Source organism: Oryctolagus cuniculus, chromosome 9 (genome assembly GCF_051225735.1).
Source record: "Oryctolagus cuniculus isolate XC-2025 breed Fujian yellow rabbit chromosome 9, ASM5122573v1, whole genome shotgun sequence".
NCBI lineage: Eukaryota > Metazoa > Chordata > Mammalia > Lagomorpha > Leporidae > Oryctolagus > Oryctolagus cuniculus.
In genome coordinates, this window is record NC_142875.1 from 97265118 (window position 1) to 97288577 (window position 23460).

The 23460-nt window shown below is 48.0% G+C and overlaps 1 protein-coding gene across 4 annotated transcripts; it reads right to left on the reverse strand.

Annotated features, from left to right (window-relative positions):
* Positions 1-3119: 3119 nt before the first annotated feature.
* GPR12 (G protein-coupled receptor 12) lies at positions 3120-20795 on the reverse strand. Of its 4 annotated transcripts, none has more exons than XM_089304423.1 (2): positions 20001-20789; positions 3120-18359 (listed from the first exon to the last, which is right to left on the reverse strand). In XM_089304423.1, the coding sequence occupies exons 1-2, from the start codon at positions 20105-20107 to the stop codon at positions 17744-17746; spliced, it is 723 nt and encodes a 240-aa protein (XP_089160549.1). In that variant the 5' UTR covers positions 20108-20789; the 3' UTR covers positions 3120-17743. The 4 variants fall into 4 exon arrangements, with proteins under 4 accessions (XP_089160549.1, XP_069904520.2, XP_089160548.1 ...); XM_070048419.2 differs by lacking the exon at positions 20001-20789 and adding an exon at positions 19508-19946; XM_089304422.1 differs by having other exon boundaries at positions 3129-18763; positions 20001-20795.
* Positions 20796-23460: the final 2665 nt, after the last annotated feature.

Consider the following 23460-nt stretch of genomic DNA (forward strand, 5'->3'; position numbering starts at 1 on the left):
GTACGTCCATGATCTCATCAGCCCTTCCTGGGGACAAGGAGATCCAGGCCTAGAGAAATGAAATGACTTACCCAAGATGACACAGACAGAAAAATAAGAGCCCCAGGATTCAGACAGTTCTGTCGAACTGCAGGCATCAGCCAATAGCTTTAGCCCAAGATGACCAGCCCAGGGGATGCATCTTGCAATCAGTTCAAGGATGTGACTTCTAACCATGATGGGCTAAAAAGAAAAGGGAGGGATGGCACAGGGTGGAGGATTGACAGCTGATGTGGCCCAACTGCAAGAAGTGGGCCTGAGATGGTGAGGTACTGAGCCACTCTGGAAAGTCCTCATTCTGACCCAGATCTCAGTGTCCATATGCAGGCTAGATGGTCCCGTGGGGAATTTCTGCTGCATGGGGACAGGTCCATGGTATCCGTCTGCAGTGAGGAAGCCTTATCATGCAAAGCAAGTTGACCGTGACAGGTGGGCAGCTGCGAGTGCTGAGTTGGTTGTCTGGGAGAGTTGTGGTTTGTGTGCTTGTGCTTTGTCCATGGGCTCTGTGAATTGCCTCCAACCCAAGGGGATTGATTCATGGAGAATTTTGACCCATGCTCCTGAAACCCATTGCTCTAACACCAGTCTGAATCTGGGGCATTGCTTTACTTGGTTTAGTCTTAAACCAAACAACAGAAGGAAGCTGATGGCCCTGGTATGAGCAGCACACACTTGGGAACAAGATCTATTTTGGAGAAAGGTCTTACTCTCAGTCCCTTTGATAGAAGAGCAAGGGATACCAATCCTGAGGCCAGTCACTTTGCACACAATTTTATAGCAACCCGGTCAGTCTACCCTAAGCCTGTGCAAAATGCTTTGAAACAGAGATAAATGGATTTCTCTGCTGTTTCTTTGCCCTCTACCCCTTTCATGGGAGACAGTGGATGCCTTCTCTGAGGTGGGGCTGGCCACAGCCTTCCCTGCCCCTCCGTGCCGCCACCCTGGGAGTGCCTTCCAGGAAGGCTGCACCCTGGGCTCCATAGAGTGGCCTCACTTACCCAGAGTTTCACTCTCTGTGATCAGTTACCCTCAGTGAACCATGGTACAAAGATATTAAAGGGAAAATTCCAGAAATAAGTAATTCATAAGTTTCTTTTCTTTTCTTTCTTTCTTTCTTTCTTTTTTTTGATTGAGTGGACAATGAGAGAGAGACAGAGAGAAAGGTCTTCCTTTTCCATTGGTTCACCCCACAATGGCCGCTGCGGCCGGCATGCTGCAGACGGCGCACCACGCTGATCCGAAGCCAGGAGCCAGATGCTTCTCCTGGTCTCCCATGTGGGTGCAGGGCCCAAGCACTTGGGCCATCCTCCACTGCACTCCCAGGCCACAGCAGAGAGCTGAACTAGAAGGGGAGCAACCGGGACAGAATCCGGCGCCCCAACCGGGACTAGAACCCGGGGTGCCGGTGCCGCAAGGCGGAGGATTAGCCTAGTGAGCTGCGGTGCTGGCCAACTCATAAGTTTCATATTGTGAACTGTTCTGAGTAGCATGATGAAATCTTGTGCTGTCCCACTCATCTCCCCCAAGATGTGAATCATCCTTCTGTCCAGCGTGTCCACACTGTATATGCCACACACCCCTTGATCACTTGGTAGCACCTTGGTGATCAGATCGATTGTCCTGGAATCCCAGTGTTTGAGCTCAGGTAGCCCTCTTTTGACTTCATAATGGTCCCAACATACTACAGTGGTGATGTTGACAATTTGAATGTATCAAAGGGAAGCCATAAATACTTCTTTTTAGTGAAAAGCTGAATGTTGTTGACTTAATAAGGACAACAAAAAATCATATGCTGAGGTTGCCAAGATCCACAGTACAGCAGAATATTTTGACCCCATCCACATAATGTTATTATATAGTGTTATAGTAGTCTTGTTTTATTAAGATTGTTAGACTTTATCATAGCATGTGTAGGAAAAAGCATAGTATATGTAGGATTCAGTGCCATCTGCAGCCACTAGGGGTCTTGGACTTTATCACTCACAGATGAAGGAAGATGACTGCGCAGCCAAGAGGCACTGTTTTATGACAAGGGTCCTGAGCACCCAAAAAGAGAACCTCTTCCCAGAGCAGCCGTTCTTGTCTCATTCCAACTCACAGAGACAAAAAGGAGGGGCTGTTATTTGGTGATTACTGAAGCCAGACTCGGGCGAGGGGACCCTGGGCCTGCTGCAGTACCAGTCCTTTGCCATCTTCCCTTCTCTGTAAGGAGAGGTGAGCCAACTGCTGTAGAATCTGGCTCTAAGCCTTGCGTGTCAAGGAAAAGATCAGTGACATGTGATGAGACAGTGTACTCCCCCACGTCGGACCCTAACATCTGCCTTTCTTCAGGGGTCCCTGCCTTTGATGTGGGAGAGCTGGCGGGGATCATGGGAGAACCTGAAACAGAATCACTAGATGCACACACCCTGGGAAAGGGATGAGGGATGGCCAACCCTCACCTGGAAAAGATGCTATTGGCTGAGTCTGATCTTTCTCCACACCCATCCTCCCTGGGCTGTGCTCCTTCTGCAATCAAGGTCCTTGGTGCTGGCCATGGTGGCAGGGCAGAGAGAGGGAGACAGGGGGCTGGCAGCCTCCCTCCCAGGGCCCACAGGAAGGCTGTGAGTTTATTTGCTGGAATCAGACTCTGTGGGCTCTCCCCAGCTCAGCCCAAGAGAGCACACTGCAAATCTGCCATAGAAATAGTCTTCAAGCAAGGTAGATCCTCAAAGGTAAGACCAGAACTGGGGTCTTTTGTGGGGGGGGCAGTTGCATGTAAATATTATTTCTTTGCTGCTTATTCTATGGCTTAACCCATACAATCTCTGGACTAAAATTGGTCCAGGAGTAATTGTGCAGCAGTTAGGATGCTACTTGGGATGCCCGCATGCTGTATTGGAGTGCCTCAGTGCAAGTCCTGGCCCTGCTTCCAGTCGTAACTTCTTACTACTCTGCAGCAACTGATGGCTCAAGCAATTGGGTCCTTGCCGCCCGTGTGGGAGACCTGGATCAAGCTCCAGGCTCCTGGATTCAACTTGGCCCAGCTCCAACTCTTGTGGGCATTTCGAGGAGTGAACTAGCAGAGGGGAACTCTGTCTCCCTTTCTGTGTCTCAAATAACTAACTCATTACATAAAAAGCATGTAGGGATAGATTGAAGACAATCAACAATTGTATCTAGAATGTACAATCTTTTTATAAAGTATAATTTATTTGTCATACCACATATAAAATGTCACAAACCTCATAGACAAACTGTTTTGTTTTTAACTAAGCTATTACAAGATGAACCAGAAAACTGTACCTCCACATGGAGACAGCATAGTGCAATTGTGACATTTGACAAAGAATCACTTGTGCCATTCCAGAAATCATAAAGTGCATGACTGTCACGCGGAACCACACGAATCTGATTTTAATCCGCTGTAGAAACCTTGAGTACATGGAGGAAAACATTTAATGTATTTTCAAGATTAGGTTTCAAAGTGTCACAATAATTTTTAAAGCATATGTGAACATTAATCACAGGATCTTCACATCTACATTCTGTGAACAAGCCTCGTGGAGAGCGTGCACGCGCACCCCAAGGAGTTAGCCCTGTTTGCTCTCATTGGAGGTGGTGGGCTTGCAGCATGTGCCTGTCCTGCTGGAATCACTCAAGCAAATTAAGTTCCCCAGGGAAAGCCATTTCTATGCAGTGTAGAGAGGGAGAGGCATGGAAGAGAATGGGCATTTTTTCTCCCTTCAGCAGGGGAGAAGGGAGCATAGGAGCTGCAAAGTTCAGAGTGTTTCACTGGAACCGAGAGCATATTCACTGTCACAGGTGATCCGACTAGTGAACTTGAAGCTGGCTGTGACCATGGTGCCATTACTGTGTCCCCTGCCTGAGTGTGCACTCTCCCTGGGAAAGCAGAAAGCTAACTGTCCCCATTTTTTGTTTATGTCCTCCCTGTCTGGGGCCAGCTCACACAGCAGTCCTGGAACACAGAGTTTCTGACTCTAAGCTTTGACACATCCCCTCCTGCCCTGCGGCTCAGGAGCTGTCGCCTGTCACCCCGAGTCCTCAGCCATCACTCTCCTCTGAACTCGCTGGCTGGGTGGGAAGTGAAGCTATGTACTACACCTAGACCGGGTGACAGAAGGTTCAGTCAGTACAAAATGTGGACAAGGCCAGTACAAGGCCAATAATGAGATCTGTTCGTGGCAAAGATTGGCAGGAGCCTTTTGAAGCTTAGAGAAGAAAGAATGAAAATTAAAAGCCCAGACTGAGACTGTGTTTTTGAGAGAGGCTGCCACCAGGAAAGGCCTTTGGTGTCTAGACAGGCCTGACCTCATGTCCCACGCCCCACCTTAACACGCCTCAGCAAGCATCTCCACGTCTCCGGTACAGGCGAGGACCCTTGCAGCCCACGCCAAAGACAAACGACAGCCACAAAAACAGGCACAGGAGGACTCCGGCGTTCAGGAGCTCGGCACAGAATTAGCTGTGTCATTCATCGGAATTCTCTTTGTAGTTCTGGGAGTTGTCACATTTCATTTCACTTTCTGTAAAGGAATTCTATTTAAAGGCAGAAGAAAAGCATGCCTATTATTCTTTAAAGGGCCGTGGTGAATCTTGTGCACTAGTAATTCTTGGCCAAAGTGATCATTACTCCTGATTTTTAAGATTCATCCATTTAAAACTGTTCCACGATAGATGTTTGAGAAGCAGAGTGTAATGTCTCATTTCAAGCTGGTAGAGTAGTAATGAGGACAGAGAAAGAAGCCTGAATTTTGAGAATTATACCTGAAGTGATTTTTTAAAATAATCTTTCTTGAGTTGTCTCCATGGGAAATTGAGTTTTACTTCCATTTGCACTGCCCCAAACTGGCCACATGTGGCTTTTCAAATTTAAGTGGATGAAAATTAAGTAAAATGCACAATCCAGTTCCTTGGTTACACTTGTCACAGTTCAAACGCCCAATGCCCACATGAGGCCAGAAGTCACTGAAGCAGAAAGGGGTTTTCTAGAAAGTTTCACCAGACAGTTCTGCTTTAGTGTTTTTCTAGCTGATGAAAATGAATAGAGGCCTGCGCCGTGGCTCACTAGGCTAATCCTCCACCTTGCAGCACCCGCACACAGGGTTCTAGTCCCGGTTGGGGCGCCGGATTCTGTCCCGGTTGCCCCTCTTCCAGGCCAGCTCTTTGCTGTGGCCTGGGAGTGCAGTGGAGGATGGCCCAAGTGCTTGGGCCCTGCACCCCAGGGGAGACCAGGATAAGTACCTGGCTCCTGCCATCGGATCAGCGCGGTGCTGCGGCAGCCATTGGAGGGTGAACCAATGGAAAAGGAAGACCTTTCTCTCTGTCTCTGTCTCTCACTGTCCACTCTGCCTGTCAAAAAAAAAATAAAAATAAAAACAAAAAAAAAGGAAAATGAATAGAAAATAAAGTTGACAGAGCTGGGATTTGATAGTCCTATAATAGATAGTTGCCAACTCAAATTATGCAACTCAAAGTCTGTACAGCAACACTGGCAGGAAAAAAAATCATGCACATGTGGGATGTATGTGTTGAATTATCACACTGTACCCCATAAATATGTGCCATTAAATAATGAAAATTAAATAAAAAATAACCCATTCATGATTGAACTGTGTACTTTTAGACATTTGTAGTAAAAATACAAGTCTGGAATAATTTGACCCTACTCCCATTAGTTTATTTCATAGCTCCTGCATGAAAAAATAGCCTGATTTTAAGTATCCCCACAATTTTTCATTGCCAAAACCTAAATGAGAATGCATAGAGGATATGTCTGCACTGATGCACACACGCACGCACGCACACACACCCAAGCACTGAAGTCCGCGTTCACTAGAGGTTCTGCAGTCAGGGTTATTATTCTTGGACCCTGAGGCCAGTGAGTAGAGCTGACTGCTCCACTCAAATGGACTGTCCATATTCATCACGTTCAGTGAAACCTTTTTTCTAATATAAAGTAGAGACCATCTTCTAAACAAGCTGGAAAACTTGGCAGACTGGAAAATAGGCTCTCTATGCCTTTTTCCCTTTTCTTGCTCAATAAAGCTAAGAAAGTCACTGTCCTGCTTTCAACAAAAATGCCAGTTTTGTTGATTAGCTTATTTGGGCAGTCCTTCAGGTTACCCCTAATTTTATAATTTCAAATGTTCTCTATGCTTTCTTTGAAAAAGGTATTGCTTGAGACTCATGAAATAATCATCTTGTGTTTAAAAGACCAGGGCCCCACTGCCCCAGCCGAGAGGTCATGGGTAGAGGCTGGGGTGGGACTGTCTCTGTGCAACCCTGTAATGCAGTTCACCTAGTTTGTATTCAAGTGTTCAGGCGGAGGCAGAACACCTGGCTCCAACATGTGGGGGCAGACGGTCTTCTATTTAGAGCTGTTAAAACAACGGAATCCTGAGCAGCCTCCAGCAATCCTGGTAGGTATCACGTAGAGGGGTCTGGCAGAGACAAACACTGTCTCATCCATGGTGTGTTGCTGTATAAAATACCTGAGGCCGAGCCCTTGCTACAGAAAAGAGAGGTTATTTAGCTCACAGCCCTGGAGGTTCAAGAGCATGGCACTCTCCTCTGTTTGGCTCTGGTGAGCCTTCTGGCTATGTCCAGCCTGGTGGAAGCACATGTGAGAGTAATCACAAGTTAGTTACTCTTTCCATAATCACTCCATATTGCAGAAACAACGGGGGGTCCTGTGAGAACCACATTAATCCCTGCCAGGGTCAGCATCCCCAGGGAGATCACCACCTTCCACGAGGCCTCTAATCTCTCAAAGATCCCAACACCTTAGCACTGCTACACTGGAACCAAGCTTCTAGCATAGCACATGAACCTCTGGGGGATATCCTCAAACCATATGCAAACTCTAGCAGGGAACCAGGTCGGTCCTCAAGGACAGATGGCACTCTGCAGTGAGTGTCTAGCAGCATGGAATGCCGTTGTGGTATTAGACGGATCTGTCACGAACAGATAAATGTTGGGTCCATTTCTAAGTGTGTCCATTCTTGACTTCCTTATTTATAAAACAGACAATAAAAGTGCCCAGAGGTCACTGGAACACCATAAGATAGGAAGAGCTCATTCCTGTAAAGTGATTTGGTCACTATTGCATTGGAGCAGCAATCATCCAATACACTTTGCTCTTTGCTGTGACTTCTCATAATAGTTGTGTCGTTACTGTTTCCATGAGTTCATCACCCAGCTATGTGTGGGGTTTCCTTACTTCTCAGCAAGGCAGGAAAGACACCCGCTGTGAAGTCTGGTGCTGGTTCCAAACCTCTCAGCAGGACAGAAACGCATTCTGGACCTTTGCATACCTTTGGACCTTTAAGGCTTGCCAGCCCTGATGTGACAAAGAATCACAATGCCCCGTGTGTTTGTCAAGTTTGGCACTGATACTTTGGGCACATGAACATCATACAATCTGTATTGAAATGCGGTGACTTCTGGGATGCAACACTGATGCTTCAGCCTATACACTGTTGGAGAATTTTTGACCCCGCCAGACCCTAAGAAGGTGTGTTAGGCTCCTGGGATGTGTGGAGCACAGGATTTGAGGACCCGGGAGAAGAAGGGACACAGGAAGTACTCTTAATTCTGTTCACTAATAGAATTAATGCTTCCAAGTACTACCCCTGTGAGTGTGAAAAATGAAGGCAAAGCAAGAAAACACTGCAAGTGGCACTTAGAACAGAGTACAGAAAGTGCTAGCAGTAATTATTATTCAACTCCAACTGTAATTTCTCATAGCCAGGAGTGGAAAGAAATTATTGAAACCTAGAAATCGCTGTTCACATCTCAAGTTTTTCCTTGTCCATGAAAATCTGACCCCAAACCAAGTTCTGGGTGAGGAATCCCAAGTTCAAGTGCAGGTGCTGGGTCTGTCGCACCCCCAGCTAATGCCCTCCATGGTCACAGCTTGTCCTGGTCTGGGCTTTCCCGAAGGGAGGCACTTGCAAAGCCCTGTCCAACAGGAGAGAGTAGACTCTACGCTCACCAGGTCATCCAGCCAATCCATCAAAACGAAAAGCTCTATGCCATGTTTGCTGTTGGAAAAGTCTGCGTAGAACAAGTGGATTTTTTTTAAGTAAAAATTTTCTTATTCATGCAAATCCTTGTTGATACAAATGCAAACTTTTGGTCACTAAGCTCTTATTCTGAATATATACTTGGGCTGATTTCCATAGAGAGGAATACATTTTTTAAAATTGCACATTATTAAAGTTCACAAAATGCCGAAATGTGGGTTTTTAGTGATTATAGTGAAATGCATTAAAATGAGGTATTCAGAATTATTTTTGAGAGTTCTTCCAAGTTAAATGTCATTAAATTTTTTTTCCATGTGTAGCCAGCCTTCTTTTGAATAATCCCCTTCACACCTGTGTATCCTGGGAAAATGCACTGGCCTTCTTTATATGTATCTAGGGCCAGTCTCACCTTTCAGATCCCAAAGCGTCTCACCGTCACCATGGTGCCCACCTGTCCTGCCTGCAGTGCCCCCTATTCCTGAGCCTGGGCTGTCATGGGAAAGTCTCATCTTCTCACACACAGGCCATGTCTGGCTGATCTGACGGGACAATTCTTAAGCAGGCACTGCTTGTTTCTAAGTGTTCACAGTGACCACATAGCAAAGACTGTGATTTTAGATAAGTCACTTAACCTTTCTGTACATCAGTTTCTTTATTTCTGTTGGCAAATTCAATGCACATGTCATAGTGTTGGTGTAAAGGTTGCATGAGATAAAGAACACAAAGTGTTTCATGTAGGTCCCTAGTTCACCTTTGAGTGGCCTCCACACTCACAATTGACAGCTTTGGGAAAAGCAGTAATAACAATCACACTGGTGTAGCATCTGTGGCAACAATACTGCTGAAGGGAAGTAGTGTCCACGTGGATGTGCGCCCTGTACAGATGCTCCTCAACTTGACAATGGGGTTACGTTGGGATAAACCCATTGTAAGTGGAAAATGTATGGAACCCACCTGACCTACCGCACATCGCAGCTCAGCCACACAGCACACTGTAGAGGATGAGTTGTGTGCCTGCCTGAGGGGCTGACTGGATGCTGTGGCTGCTGCCACTGCCCTGCATGGAGAGAGGACTGGACCACACACACACACACACACACGCACTAGCTAGGAAAGATAGGAATTGAGCATTCCAAGTGGGGTTTCTACTGAGTGGTATTGCTATCATGCATGGTGAAGTCCAGTATGGTAAGTTGAGATTGTCTGGTCTACCCATAAGAAGCCATTCATAGATCCTAGGTCACCCAGCACTGGATGCAGGTGCTTGTAGCATGATCATTGTAGCAAACCAGGACTCGGAGGCTCAGACAGGTTAGGTAACTTGTCCCAGTCCTGTAAAGCAGGAAGTGACATCAATGGGACATGAACGCCAGGAGTCTGAGTCTAGATCCCACACTCTTACATTACTGAGGATGACTGTGTAACTGTCGGCTTTTCCCTCTACAGCTGCAAGCATCTACTTTTACTCCAAAAGAGATGGCAAGTATCATTGAGGGTGCTTACTCCAGCAAGGTTGCAGCTAGAGGTGGGAGACCTGAAGCCATTTGGGTTTCTTTTACAAACCTGTTCAAGCCAGTGGCACATCCGGGAACCAGTAGGAGCCAGCTGGTCACTTGGGGGAACAGTCTGAGCAGTGGAAGAAATGACTTGCACCTGCACGGGAACGCTGGGGAGAGTGAGTGCACCTCCAAATGCACGCTCTAGAGAGCACATTCAGGATTTGCCATGTGTTCCTGGACTAAAACTATTCATTACCTTGTTCAGAACGATTTTTAAATGAGAACAGCTTGCAATAGCCTGTCCCCAATCCCTGGGCCTCCTCTGCTTTTTGCACTCCCTGAACTTGGCTTGTTGCCTTGTACTCCTAAGAGGTGGGAAGACGGAGCGGGAGAAGGAAGCCTCGAGCCCAGGGCAAATTTTGCATAAGATATAAACACTTGTTGGGGAGCTGGGACCAGTGGGCCTGTCTCAGCGCTCTCAGCCAGGCTCCTGGTTAGGGCTGTGGACAGCACAATCCAGTCTTTCAGGTACCTTAGTCATCACCACAGGACTCAGATGTTTCTGAAAGAGCTAGATTCTCACTTGGAGACATCCAAAGTCTCAAGTGCAAATGCAGCTGCATCTGAGAAATGGCAGATCACTGGTGGGGGAGAGAAGCCATCTCCATCTCCAAACCTGTTCAAATGCTGCATTGCTGGGTTTACTGCTGCTTCCTCCCACCACCACCACCAAGATTTACTTATTTATTATTATTTCCCCAAGAGAAAGGGGGAGAGACACACAGAGAGATCTTCCGTTCACTGGTTCACTTTCCAAATGGCTGCAAAAGCCAGGGCTGGGCCAATCCAAAAGCAGGGGCCAGGTTTCCCATGTGGGTGGCAGGGATCCAAGCACTGAGGCTATCATTTGCTGCCTTCCCAGAGCATTCACAGGCAGCTGGATTGGAAATGGAGCAGCCAGGACTCAAATCTGCACTCTGATATGCGATGCCAGTATTGCAGGATTGCAGGCAGCAGCTTAACCCGCTGCTCCAAAAGCTGGCCCTGGCTTCCTGCTTCTTAAACTGGGTCAGGAATTTACAAAAAGACAACGCCTTTAAAAAAAAAAAGATTTTTTGAGCACTTTAAATATGTTCTCAGAATCTCAAACCATTCTAGCCTGACAGAATCAATTTAGTGACTTGAAAGGATAAAGAGCTCGTGAAAATGACATGAACTCAGCCTATCTTGGAATTAAGGAAAGCCCTGCCTAGAATCTGTTTAGTGCTCTTATTTCTGGTCTTTCAGAACTGTAAACCACGGGATCAGGAGATGAGTGGAAGGGTGGGAGGCGGATGTCCATCAGCGTGCATCCTAGGAGCTGAACTCAGTACGGAATCGTGGAAGTGTCTCCGTCCTGACATGGGTTTGCCAAGGCTGTGCCTACGGAGCACCACAGAAAGAGTCTAAAGATTGCACTTTCAATCAGCTGCTCTGGCTCTCTGGGCATCCTCATGAAGATTTCTGGTCTGGGTGTTGAGAAAGTAGTTTGCAAGTATGGACTGTGAGAGAGGAGGGAAGAGTGTGTGACCGTACTACACACTCGGGTGTGTGTGCACAACCATATGGCCAGAGGAGGCAGATGTGGAGGCACAAAGAGATGTTGCTTGGTTGGATGGCTGAGACCCTGACGTGGAATATTCTGGTAAATTCATACAGGTCATGAAAAGGAAAAGAACACTGTCTTCCATGATGCCAAGAATGAGTCTGATTGGATTCTTTTCCTCTCACTGACTTGTCTTCCATCTGAGGTAGGTGACAGATGGTGGATGACAGTGCTGTGAACCTAATGGAAGAGGCAGATGTTCAACCAAGCCTGACAAATTAGGAAATAACCTTGAACATATAAGTTCCACAGAAATCAGTGCAAGGCAGGACACCTAGTAGCCACGGGGGTATGAGCCGAGGCATAGATGTGGCAGAAAAGCCAGGAGGTCCCCGTTATGCTGAGACACGAAGGTCCTTAGCCAAGTCGGTCTGATGCTAGGATGCGGTCCAGGCTTCCTGGCACAGCCCTTAAACTCTAGGGTGACTGAGAATCCCCTGGAGGGCTTCTTCACATTCAGATTGCTGAGACCCCACAGTTGTCTGGGTGGAGGCCTGACATACTGCATTTTAAACACATTCTTGGGAGAGGCTGATGCTGCTGGCAGGGCCCATACTCAAGGAATCACTGTTCTACGGTGAGCAGCACAGAGGCACCCACCAGCCTGCCCCACGTAGCACTCCCTGCAGTGGGCTACTGCACCCCCATTCTGATCACTAGACCCAAAGACACATGCAGAGAAATGGTGGGTGAGATGGAAAAAAAATTAGAAAAATGATCAAGGGAATATAAAATAAAATCAGAAATAAATGATTTGCATAGTTGGGATCATTTGATTTGAAGAAGAGAGCAGTATTGCTTAATGAATATCTCCACTATAAAGGTGTAAGGGCCAACTAGGGGTTAGAGGGTTCTGTGTGTCTCCAGGTGCTGGGCCAGGGCAAAGCAGAATTGGAGGCGTCACAGCAAAGGTCAAAAGTAGAAAACGTAAGCCCCGGCAGGCACAATGTCCATTTCCAATATCTTGACTTAGATGATTTAGATTTGATAGACAATAAAGTATAAGTTTTCTTCCAGTTATTAGGTGCTATGGAATCCAAGAACAAATTTGCTTATGGCTCAGGAGGATCCTGGAAGGATCAGAGCCAATTTTCCCTTAGGTTTTATTCCACTAACTGAGGATGGCTGTAAAAGCGAGGCCATGGTTTCTCCTTAGGCGAAAGGCTGATATTTTCACCAGCTCAAAGGAGAGCCCTACAGATTCAAAGTATGCTATTTGGTGGCAGATGCAAATCCAGGCTTCACAAAGAATTCTATCAGAGGTCCTATATTGCCTTTCAAAATATTCTGTCTTTAACTGTGCATTCAATCAACTTCCAAGAGGATCTGTGCATGAGTGAATGTATTTCTGCTCCAAATTTATTTTCAGTGGAATGTTTTTCACTGATGCTTGAATTTTTACAGTGAAAAAAAGTCCTAAATCTGTTTTGTCAGTAAAACAGGGGACACATTGAAGTTGTAAGTTAAAATCCACCTTGACCATGTACTTTAACATACTTCTACTGGATTTAAAAAAAAATCTTCTCACCTCCCAGGGCAGAAGGGGAGCATAGGAGGAGCAATGGCTGCTGTATCTCTTAATAGGAATAGAATTTTTGATGCTGAAAAAGGAAAAGGTTACAGAGAAATGTCAAGCAAAGAGGAGATATTCTAAAACTCTGATGCACCTTGCTAGAAAAGGTTGCTTTGGGATGAATTCAGTTGAATTTCAGAACCCAGAGAACAAAGATATAAAGATTCTCATTTCAATTATCTCACGATGATCTCATGCAGGCAAGGGCATGTCATCAAGCAAACTGTCTCTCTTGAAAAAATGGAGGCACAAACCTTGTTTGCAACACATGTTCACTCACACCTACAGAAACACGTTACATACATACAAAGTTTTTGAAAGAGCTATTGTAATGATAATTACAATTTTATAAAGTAAAAACTTGAAAAATGTATTTGTAGGTTTCTGCTACTTAAAAGTTCTAGAAGAATCCACAGCTCATATCCACTTCACATAGATGAATTATTTGCCTCTGAGAAGGATAAACACTTGATTTGTGAGTCAAGAATGCTGAAAGGGTGACACCTATCCTTGCGACTCAAAGTGGCATCAATGGGCTATCTGTACCCGAGGCATAGGAGAGACTCAGCCCTGCCCCTGCTCTGCCCCTGCCCCTAGCCCCAGCCCCACTGAGGTCCCTAAGCCATCTAGAACTCCTTTCCATATATAACATTCCGGAAGCACTAGTCAAAGTGAACAATATTTCCTCTGCGTCGTTTGCTAGAAGACAGATCTGTCTGCTAATTCTAATGACAACCTGCAAAACCATTAGTTTGCTGATTCTGAGAGTCTGAACCAGATTTAAAGTTATAACCAGGTATGAAAACCATCTAAAATCATTAAAATTTGTAAAAGGAACAAGAATGCCTTTATTACATCACCAATGAAGGTGGAAAAGTCAGCGCTGCTGTCAACAGCACTATAGTAGCCACTCATTTAGTATGGGTTGTATTTTATTATTTTTAAATATGTATTTAACTTGAAAGGCAAAGAGAAGGAGAGAGGGAGGGAGAGAGCGAGAGTTATCCCATCTGCTGGTTCATTCCATGAATCCTTGGAGCCAAGGATCCAACTACTTGAGCCATCACCTGCTGCCTCCCAGGTGTGTATTAGTTGAAAGCTGGAATTCAGAGCAGAGCTGGAACTCAAACCTAAGCACCCAGATATGGGATGTGGGTGATCCAAGTGATATCTTAACCTCTACACCAAATGTCTGCTTCTAATACATGTTTTAAATCAGAAATGGCATGTAATCCTGACTCCATATATCATAAAATAAAAATCATTATTTAAAAAATGGATTTCACACTTAAAGTCTCAGAAGTCTCTAAGACATTTTTATTGGGATTAATATCTGTATTCCTCATCTGCCCTTTTAAACTCCCTGTTTCCATCCTGCGTTAAATCCTGGGGGAATCTAAGACTATTATTGCATGACAAGTCAGCCGAGGAATCCTGCCTTCCAGAACCTAATTCAGGCCTCCGGGGAGGGAGGGGCTCTGCCTCCTCCCTCTCCAGGTGCCAGGACTGAACGCAGTGCCCTTTACAATCGTGACACAAACTCGACCGATTCAGAGAAGCACTGAGTTAAAGGATGAGAGACACAAGTCCCTGGACAGCTACAACTGTGCGGCACCTGAATTGCCCTAGTTTCTAGGATAGCTGTTTCTACTGGAAATAATGCGCATTCCTTGGTTGTCAGAAATCTTATGTACTGGGAGTAAGAGAGAACGTGCTACCTCAGGTAGCATGCTACATTTGTCCATTGGCAGGTTAACATTATTGAACATAGGTATTCATATGCACACACACACACACACACACACGTGTATAGATTTGCTCCACGGAAACAAGGAAATCTTGCAGAACACTACTTAAACATCCGAATATCTTCACAACTTAGTAAGGACTTATTCTGGTAAAGACAGATTATAGTTGAATTAAAAAACTCTCTTGGTTAAAATTAAGGCTTTTAAAAACATTGATTAAAAGCAGCCACTTCAAACTGTTGAAATCTTTACTTAGTATAGAGTTGATCTTCTGTATATAAAGATAATTAAAAATGAATCTAAATGAAGATTGGGATGGGAGAAGGAGTAGAAGGTGGGATGGTTTGGGGGTGGGAAGGCGTGTATGGGGAGGAAGAACTGCTATAATCCAGAAGTTGTACTTATGAAATTTATTTTTATTAAATAAAAGCTTTCTATTAAAAAAGAAAAAAGGGCTGGCACCACGGCTCACTAGGCTAATCCTCCGCCTTGCGGCCTGGCACACCGGGTTCTAGTCCTGGTCAGGGCGCCGGATTCTTTCCCGGTTGCCCCTCTTCCAGGCCAGCTCTCTGCTGTGGCCAGGGAGTGCAGTGGAGGATGGCCCAAGTCCTTGGGCCCTGCACCCCATGGGAGACCAGGAGAAGCACCTGGCTCCTGCCTTCGGATCAGCGCAGTGCGCCGGCCACAGCGCGCCAGCCGTGGCAGCCATTGGAGGGTGAACCAACGGCAAAGGAAGACCTTTCTCTCTCTCTCTCTCACTGTCCACTCTGCCTGTCAGAAAAAAAAAAAAAAAGATAAAGCTCTTTTCCTAAATAAATAAATAAATAGATTAATTAATTTAAAAAGCAGCCACTTCATTAGTACCTACAAGACCAGGACCTGCTGCCTTAAGGGCACCAAACTAAGCCAAACCAGACCAGACCAGACCAGACCAGACCAGACTTCCTTCAAGCAGGGGCACACTGAGGTCCCACCACATGCAAGTGGTGTCCTCAGCCCTCATATTCAGTGAGGGATGCAGACAGCACAGGCTGGGCAGGCGCAAGACTCAGACTTTTTGAAAACCTGGCTTCAAATCTCCGTGCTGCCTTTGCGGCTCTGTGGCCTTGGACAAATCTCTTGGCCTCTCCTCTTTTAGTTTCCTTACCTGTAAAAATGTGTTTCTCTGACTACAGCAAAACAAAACCAATTAAAAGAAAAAAAAAAAAAAAACAGGAGAAGTCTCTAGCAGGGGCCTAGCACACGATACGTAACAGCTGAAGTAGTGTCATTGTGACTGTCCCTGTTAGAGACAGGCAAGTGGGTGCCACCATGTCGGCAAAAGCATCATTTTTATTGCTTTAAAACCTCACAGGGATGTATACCAGCCAGCATCAAAACCGACCTACCCTAGTCAAGTCTCCCATGGAGGTGCCATTAGATTTCAAATGATTAAAAGCAAACACACATCCTATCCAATCTACCAAGCCCACCAAGTGTTCCACATACATGCTTTAAAGGCATCAACTTGTTTAGATTGATCATACAGTGCTGTGTATGGAAGGTCCTTTCCTACTTAAGTATTTCAGTCCCTCTCCTGCTGCGTAAGGAACCTCAGGGAGGGGATACCCGTGCTCCATCAGAAAAGGCTTTGGATGGATGCGTCATGACACAGGCTACCAGAATGCTCCTGTGATATTATGGGCATAATGTCTGGGACAAACCAATGAGGTTAATCTCTTACAAGCTATCTCCCCTGCCCCCACCTAAGGACCCAGAAATACTGGTTGTGCAGCCATCCAAATGGGCTAAGTTGACATGCTGTCCAGAAATCCTTTCACTGGTTGTTCAGACGCAGCTATAAACCCACTGCACACAGAGGGAAGGTGCCTCTGTGTACATCTGTCTGCACTCACAGAAAGCACGCTCAGACACAGGGAGCCTTACAATATGATTAAAATTAGTTCCTGTGCATACTTTCCTGGCTACATCCTAGTTCTTGGAAAACCAGCAGTACAGTCCTCGCTGCATGGAAGTTGCTTTTTGGAAGAAAGAAGGAAAAGGAATGTGAAGGTAACTTTTCCTAAGCAACGACACGGTCATTCAGCTTGTGAACATACAGGATGTATGTCACAATCACACTCACAAGCCTGCTTGTGAAGCTAGGACACTGCCTGCTTCAAATGCATTTTGCAGCATAACGTGAACCGGGAAAACCTGGTCTATGATATTTAATTCTATTAGTCTCAGTCGAGACCAACTATAATATATTCCTAGACACAGGGAGATAAGAAACGTGATGTTTTCATATTTCATGATATTGTCACACTAGCTTATTTTTTCAGAATATCCTGAAATACACGGAATCAACTTTTAAGGGATTGTATTGATTTTTTTTTCCTGAAAAGAATCAGACTGCAGCTTAAGAAACCAAATGGTTGGATCTTAGCTCACAGGAAAAGTCAAAACGTATTTCGTGAGTTATTTTAGGAAGCACTTCTTGAAAAACGACTCCTTTGATTCTGGATTTGCACAGCAACATTTGAAACCAGAGGTCTCACGAACACAGGCAAACACGCAGAAGGAGCTGCAGCATTGACAGAAATACTAAAATCATCCTTATGCATGGGAATTGCTGAAAAGAAAGAGTGAGTAAGAATGGGCTCACGCCTCCAGTGCTGGCAACCTAGGACTGAGTTCATGTCAACAAAAGCAGGCTGCTTCCAAGCATAATTATGTCAACTACTTTTGTTGTTTTGAAAGATACAACATGCAGCACTGAAAATCTACCTTGGTTTTTGTTTTCAAGAGGCTGGGAAAAGTAATTCCTTCTCCATTTTCCTTAATAACTCACGTTTATTTTAAAGTCCAGGTTAAAAAAAAAAACCCAAGAACTCATTTACATTTTTAACATCATGGCCATGTCGTATCAGCTCCTTTCCCACCCCTCCAAACAAAATATAAAACAAAACCTCTGTCGTCCAACAACAAAATCATATTGAGCAAAGAACTTGACAATTTTTTTTTTTCAAAAAAAGGTGAAAACACTGGTCACATTTTTTTTTTTTTTTCACTTAACTCATCTGAACGATGTCATTGCTTCACAAATGCCATGTGCTCCTGTGGCTGGAGAAAGACCCAGCGCTGAGAACGCAACGGGGCAACTCACCCCCGGGTGGGGCAGCAGAAGGCTCGGTCGGTCCAGCGTCCTCCCGCGGGGGACCGGTGCCTGCCTACACGTCGCTGGGCGACCGTGCTCTCTGGGACAGGGCGGATGGGATGCAGCCGCAGCACACAAGGCAGAGGGCTTTCTGGATCTCTTGGTTTCTGAAAGCGTAGATGACGGGGTTGATGATGGAATTGTAGGTGGCTGGGAGGAGGGTGGCGTAGGTGTAGATGGAGGGGTAGGTATAATCTGCTATCAGGGAGTAGAGGGTGAAAGGCATCCAGCAGGCAGCAAAGGTCCCCAGGATGATGGCCAGCGTAGAGACACCTTTGCGGGTGGTCACGTAGTGCGACGTGGCCAGGAAGTGGTGCTGCAGGGCTATCTGGTGGGCGTGCCTCATCACAATCTTACAGATCTGTACGTAGAGCTGCAGCATGAGCGCGAACATGAAGAGGAAGGAGACGGAGAGGATAGCCGCGTTGTTCTTGGTGAGCGGCCTGACCACGCTGCAGGTGGATTCGTCTCGCAGGCAGTTCCAGCCCAGGACGGGCAGCAGCCCCAGGCAGATGGAGGTCCCCCAGAGCACGACGAGCATGGCGTAGGTGAACGTGACCGTCCTCTCCGAGTGGTAGGTCAGGGCGTAATACAGGGAGAGGTAGCGGTCCACGGTGATGGCCAGCAAGCTGCAGACAGAGGCAGAGAAAGAGGCGACAATGAGGCCGATGGTGACCAGCTTGGTGGCGTCGGACTGCAGCAGGTAGGCAAACACAAAGTTGATGATGAGGCCGAGGCCGGCCAGCAGGTCCGCCAGGGCCAGGCTGCCTATAAGCAGGAACATGGGTGCTCGCAGGCTGGGATTGTGGAAGATGACGAGGACCACAATGGCATTTTCACAGGAGATGAGGGTTCCTGAGCTGCACAGGACAATGTCCCAGGGGTTCACTGCCAGCTCGGGCTCTGGCTGTACGGCGGGCACCTGTGAAGAGGCAGCGGCCGAGACGTTCTCCGAGGCAGCGGCATCTACAGAATCCCGAGGCAGCCCGCTTACATTGACCTTCAGGTCTTCATTCATTTTAACCCCTGTCCTCTTCAACGAAAAGACAGGCCTTTTAATGTTTAGGTAGGGCAGGGTGAGACGCCCAGATCATGCAACACACACACACGCACGCACGCACACGCACACACACACACACACGGAAAGCCAGCCCCTGCTCAGACACACAAGCTGTTGGGAATGCACATGGTCGCGAAATAAAACAAAAGCCGGAGTCTCCGCGGTGGGCACCCTTTAGCTGCAATGCCGTTTGGCACCGGGGAACGCACAGGGCAGGACTCCCTGCCGGGAGCGCGAGCCAGGCAGGCGCCGACCCGACCTCCCGGACACACCGCGGTCCCTCCGTGAAGCGCCAGGGCTGCGCGCTCGGACATCACCTCCTGCGTGCCCAGCACCGACTGTCTGACATCTGGGCTTCTGCCCACCGTACCGCGCAGCGGCCGCCATCCTCGACGGAAGATTTAAGCCGCCGGTTCCCACCACGCGCCCACCCTCCAAAGGCGACCCCGGAGCGCGTGCACACCCTCACACACACCCCCCGACAGAACAAAGAGGGGGGCTCCAGACGCCCCCCAGGAGCACGGGCAGTCTGGGCGAGCCACAAAAGGCGCATGTGTGCCCTGGAGGTGCGGAGACAGACAGACAGACAGATGGACGCCCATGCACTGCCGCCGCGCCCCTCGCGGCGGGGGGAGGGCGCCGGACACGAAGGACAGACAGGGCGCGGGGTACAGGCGGTCCGCGGGGCCGGGGAGGGGGTGGCATCGAGGGGGTCACCTTGGCGCGCCCAGGCCGGGGAGGGGGGCGCTCCTCTGGTGCTTCCGAGGCGCCCGGGCTACTCGCATCACATGTCGGCGCCGGTGCCCGCGGCGGCGAGAGGCGGCGGCCCCGCTCGGGAGGGGCCCGGAGGGCGCGGGGCGCGCGCGCTCCCCGGCAGGTGAGCGGCGCGGCGGCAGGTGAGCAGCGGGCTCGGCTGGCGCGCCCCGCTCTCCCCGCCCGCTCTGCTCGCCGGTCCAGCCCGCACGCTCCCCGCGCGTGCGCGCGCGCGCGCCCCCGCCCTCGCTCGGAGCGCGCCCGCCCGCGGGAGCCCCGGGAGACCGCGCTCGCCCCCACAGGTCGGGGCTGCGCGGGGTGCGGTGCGGGCGGGCGAGGACGGCCGAGGAGCGAAGGACTAGGGGGCCTGGAGACGCGGAACCGCGCGGTCTCCCGGCCCTGCCAGCTGCTCCCTGTTCCCTGCTCCCCACCCCAGCGGGCGGCCCGGGGCTCGTACCTGGGCGGGGCAGAGGAACGCACCCTGGGAGCGTGCGACCTAGTTCGTTCCTGAGTTTCCCTGGGGGGCCCCGTCTCTTGGGGCCGGCTTCTCCCCACCCACTGCATTCGGGGCTGGGAGAATTGTTCCGTGTGATCCTGGACCCAGGATCGGCAGCAGGGAGTGGCGTGGCCAGGTGAGGGAATCGGATCTTTAAAACGGGAAAACGTGCAGCCAACTCTTGCAGATTTCGCCTTGGGCCCATCGCGAAGGGGCCCCTTCCTCGCGTGTATCCTGGGGCTGGGCCCAGGAGCGCTTGCTGGCCTGGGTGGGTGGCCGCTGCCTTGGGGATGACCAAGCTCTTTGCCAAACTGCACTTACTAAACGCGCTGTGAGCTATGTTTTAGAATGGAAATCTTAACGAGATTCCTGCAGCAGCTTCCTGCAGACACTGGCCAAATCCCAGTTCATTTAGGTGCTGAAGTGGCACTGTTAATTAATTAATTAATTTTTTTTTTACTGCATCGGTCGATTCAAAGATTAAGAACCTGCCAGCTGTCTGCATTTACAGACCCATGTCTCCCCTGAATAAAAATACCAAGGTGCCTAGCTGGATCTTAAGCTTAAAGATCATCTCCCAGTTTAAGAAATGGGAGCAAGGGGCCGGTGTTGTGGCATAGCCGCTGGCATCCCACATGGCTGCCGGCTCATGCTGCCGCTGCTCCACTTCTGATCCCATGGTGCTAATGGCCTGGGAGAAGCAGCAGAAGATGGCCAAAGTGCTTGGGCCCCTGCACCCACGTGGGGACCCGGCCTGGCCCAGCCCCAGCCATTGGGGCATCTGAGGAGTGAATCAGCAGATAAAAGTCTCGCTCTCTCTCCCTCTGTCTTCTCCTCCCACCCCCCATAGCTCCGACAAATAAATAAATAAATAAATAAATAAATAAATAAATAAATCTGTTTTAAAATGGGATGGAGGTCCTGGTTTTGTGTTTGCAACACTTTTTTCCCCACAGCTGCTGCTGCTGGCAGTGGTGGCGGTGGGCAGATCACATCCTGAGAAGAAGCAAGGAGCTATGGTGTTTAGGAGCCACTTAGATATGGTGGGGAGACACAGACATCTGAACGTCCCTGCGAATTGTGCCAAGGACTGGGCAAGTTCCGGTAAGATGTGGTCTCTTCACTCACAAATGTGTGAAGTCTGGTGTGATGGGCACGTAAAAATGAACCAATGAACTGTATTATCAGGCAGTGGGTAGCCTCCACAGCTTGCAATCCAATGGGCCCAGCGGGAAGTTTTGCTCAGGTTTCATTGAGGAGCCTGCAAGCTGGCTGCAAGATGGTCCCCTCAATTTACTTGGGAGCCACTAGAGGGCCCTGTAGCAGGTCCCCGTGCCCCTGCTCCCCCCACCATGGGACGTTTGTTGCCTTTGCATCGCATGCTTTTGCTATCACCTTTTTAAAGTAACTTCAGCAAGAAGTAGGAAACCTTCCTGGCATTTTCCCCAACCTATACTGACAATCGCTGTTCAGTGTGAGAAAGGCTTGGTCTCTGCCTTAATTACCCACCTGTCCACCAGCTCAAAGCCGCAGGCACACATATTGGCCCCTCTGGGCCTGCCCATCGGCTGGGAGGCTGTGTGAGACCTTGGGTTGGAGCCAGTGCTTTCGTGTAGTCTGTGAGATCCAGGAGGACACTTTACTCAGCAGTTAATAACCTCTAGTTAACTTCCAAAGAGTTGGTTAATTGGTGCACTATACTGAATAGGGTGGACTATGCTCTCCTCTGTCTACCATGGGTGTATATCACACCCGAGAACAGAACATAACCCCTAATTAAAGGCCAATGCATTTATTTATCATATGGTAAATGTTGTTGCGTCGTTGTTGCATACAGACAAGTGCACATTTCACAAGTGTGTGGTGTGGTGGAGACAATTAAATGAATACACCCAGGCAGCCAGCAGAGGAAACAGGACACCACCGGCACCCCAATGCCATCCTCACGCCCCTCCCAGCTGCTAAGTCCTGAAAGGAAATCCGATTTCTGAATTCTGACAGCACTGTTTAGACTTGTCCACTTCCAAGCTTTAGATAAATGGAACCGTACAGGATGCCTACACTGGAGTGTGGCCTCTTTTGCTCAACCCTGTGCCTGTGAGATGTCTGCATTTGTTGTATGGAGCAGATGGTTCTTTCTCCTTGGTGCACAGCCTTCTGTTGTATGAGCATCGTTGTCCACCCAGGCTGCTGTAACAAAATACCTTAGGCTGGGTAATTTATAGAGAACAGGAATTTACCACTCATAGCTCTGCAGGCTGAGAAGTCCAAGACCAAGGCACCTGCAGACTTGTGTCTCATGAGGGCCCCTTCCTAACAGCTGGTCCCTTCTGGCTGTGTCTTCCTGGTGGAGGGAGTGAACACATGCCTTAGGCCCCCTATGGAAGGGAACCGGTGACCTCCCAAAGGGCCCACGTTGTACTCTTATCACTTTGGGGATTAAATTGAAATCCTTACTTAATGTATACTAAGCTGATCTTCTGTATATTAAGATAATTGAAAACGAATCGATGTGAATGGAAGGGGAGAGGGAGTGGGAAAGGGGAGGGTTGTGGGTGGGAGGGACGGTATGGGGGGGAAGCCATTGTAATCCATAAGCTGTACTTTGGAAATTCATATTCATTAAATAAAAGTTAAAAAAAAGGGAGGAGTTGAAAAAAATTTCAACTTATACATTTGGGGGACACAAGCATTCAGACCACGACAAATGCACTACAATTGGCCATCCGCCTCTTGTTTGTCAACACTGGGTGCTTTCTGGTTTGTCTGTAATGAGAAAAAATCATGATGAGTTTTCTTGTACTTGTTATGTGATAACACGTATGGGTGTATTTGCTGGGTCAAAAGCATACTTTCGGGGCTGGCGTTGTGGTACAGTGGGTTAAGTTACTGCCTGCGATTCCCACATTCCATATGGATGCAGGTTGGAGTCCCAGCTGTTCCGCTTCCCATCCAGCTCCCTGCTGATGCACCTGGGAAAGCAGCGGAGGATGGCCCGAGTGTTAGACCCCTGCTACTCATGTGGGAGACTCAGGCAAAGCTCCTGGCTCCTGGCTGCAGCCTGCTGGCCTGGCTTCAGCCGTTGTAGCCATTTGGGGAGAAAATCAGCAGACAGAAGATCTCTTTGTGTGTCTCCCCTTCTTTCTCTGGAATTCTGCCTTTCAAATAAAACAAGTACATTTTTTTTAAAGCACACTTTTTAGTTAATCCTCTATTTAAACAAATCTGATTGCTATTTAAGAAAAGTGAGCTGCATAAGAAAAAAATCACAACAAACATCTTTTTCCCTTGTAAAATTCTCTCTAGGCTTCCCATTGGACAGAGATGGATATATTTCATGGGACTGTCAGAGAGAGAGAAGGAAGGGAAGGGACTGTCCCATGAAGACTATTCTGTTAGAGACTCTGTGTGAAAAGGGAGA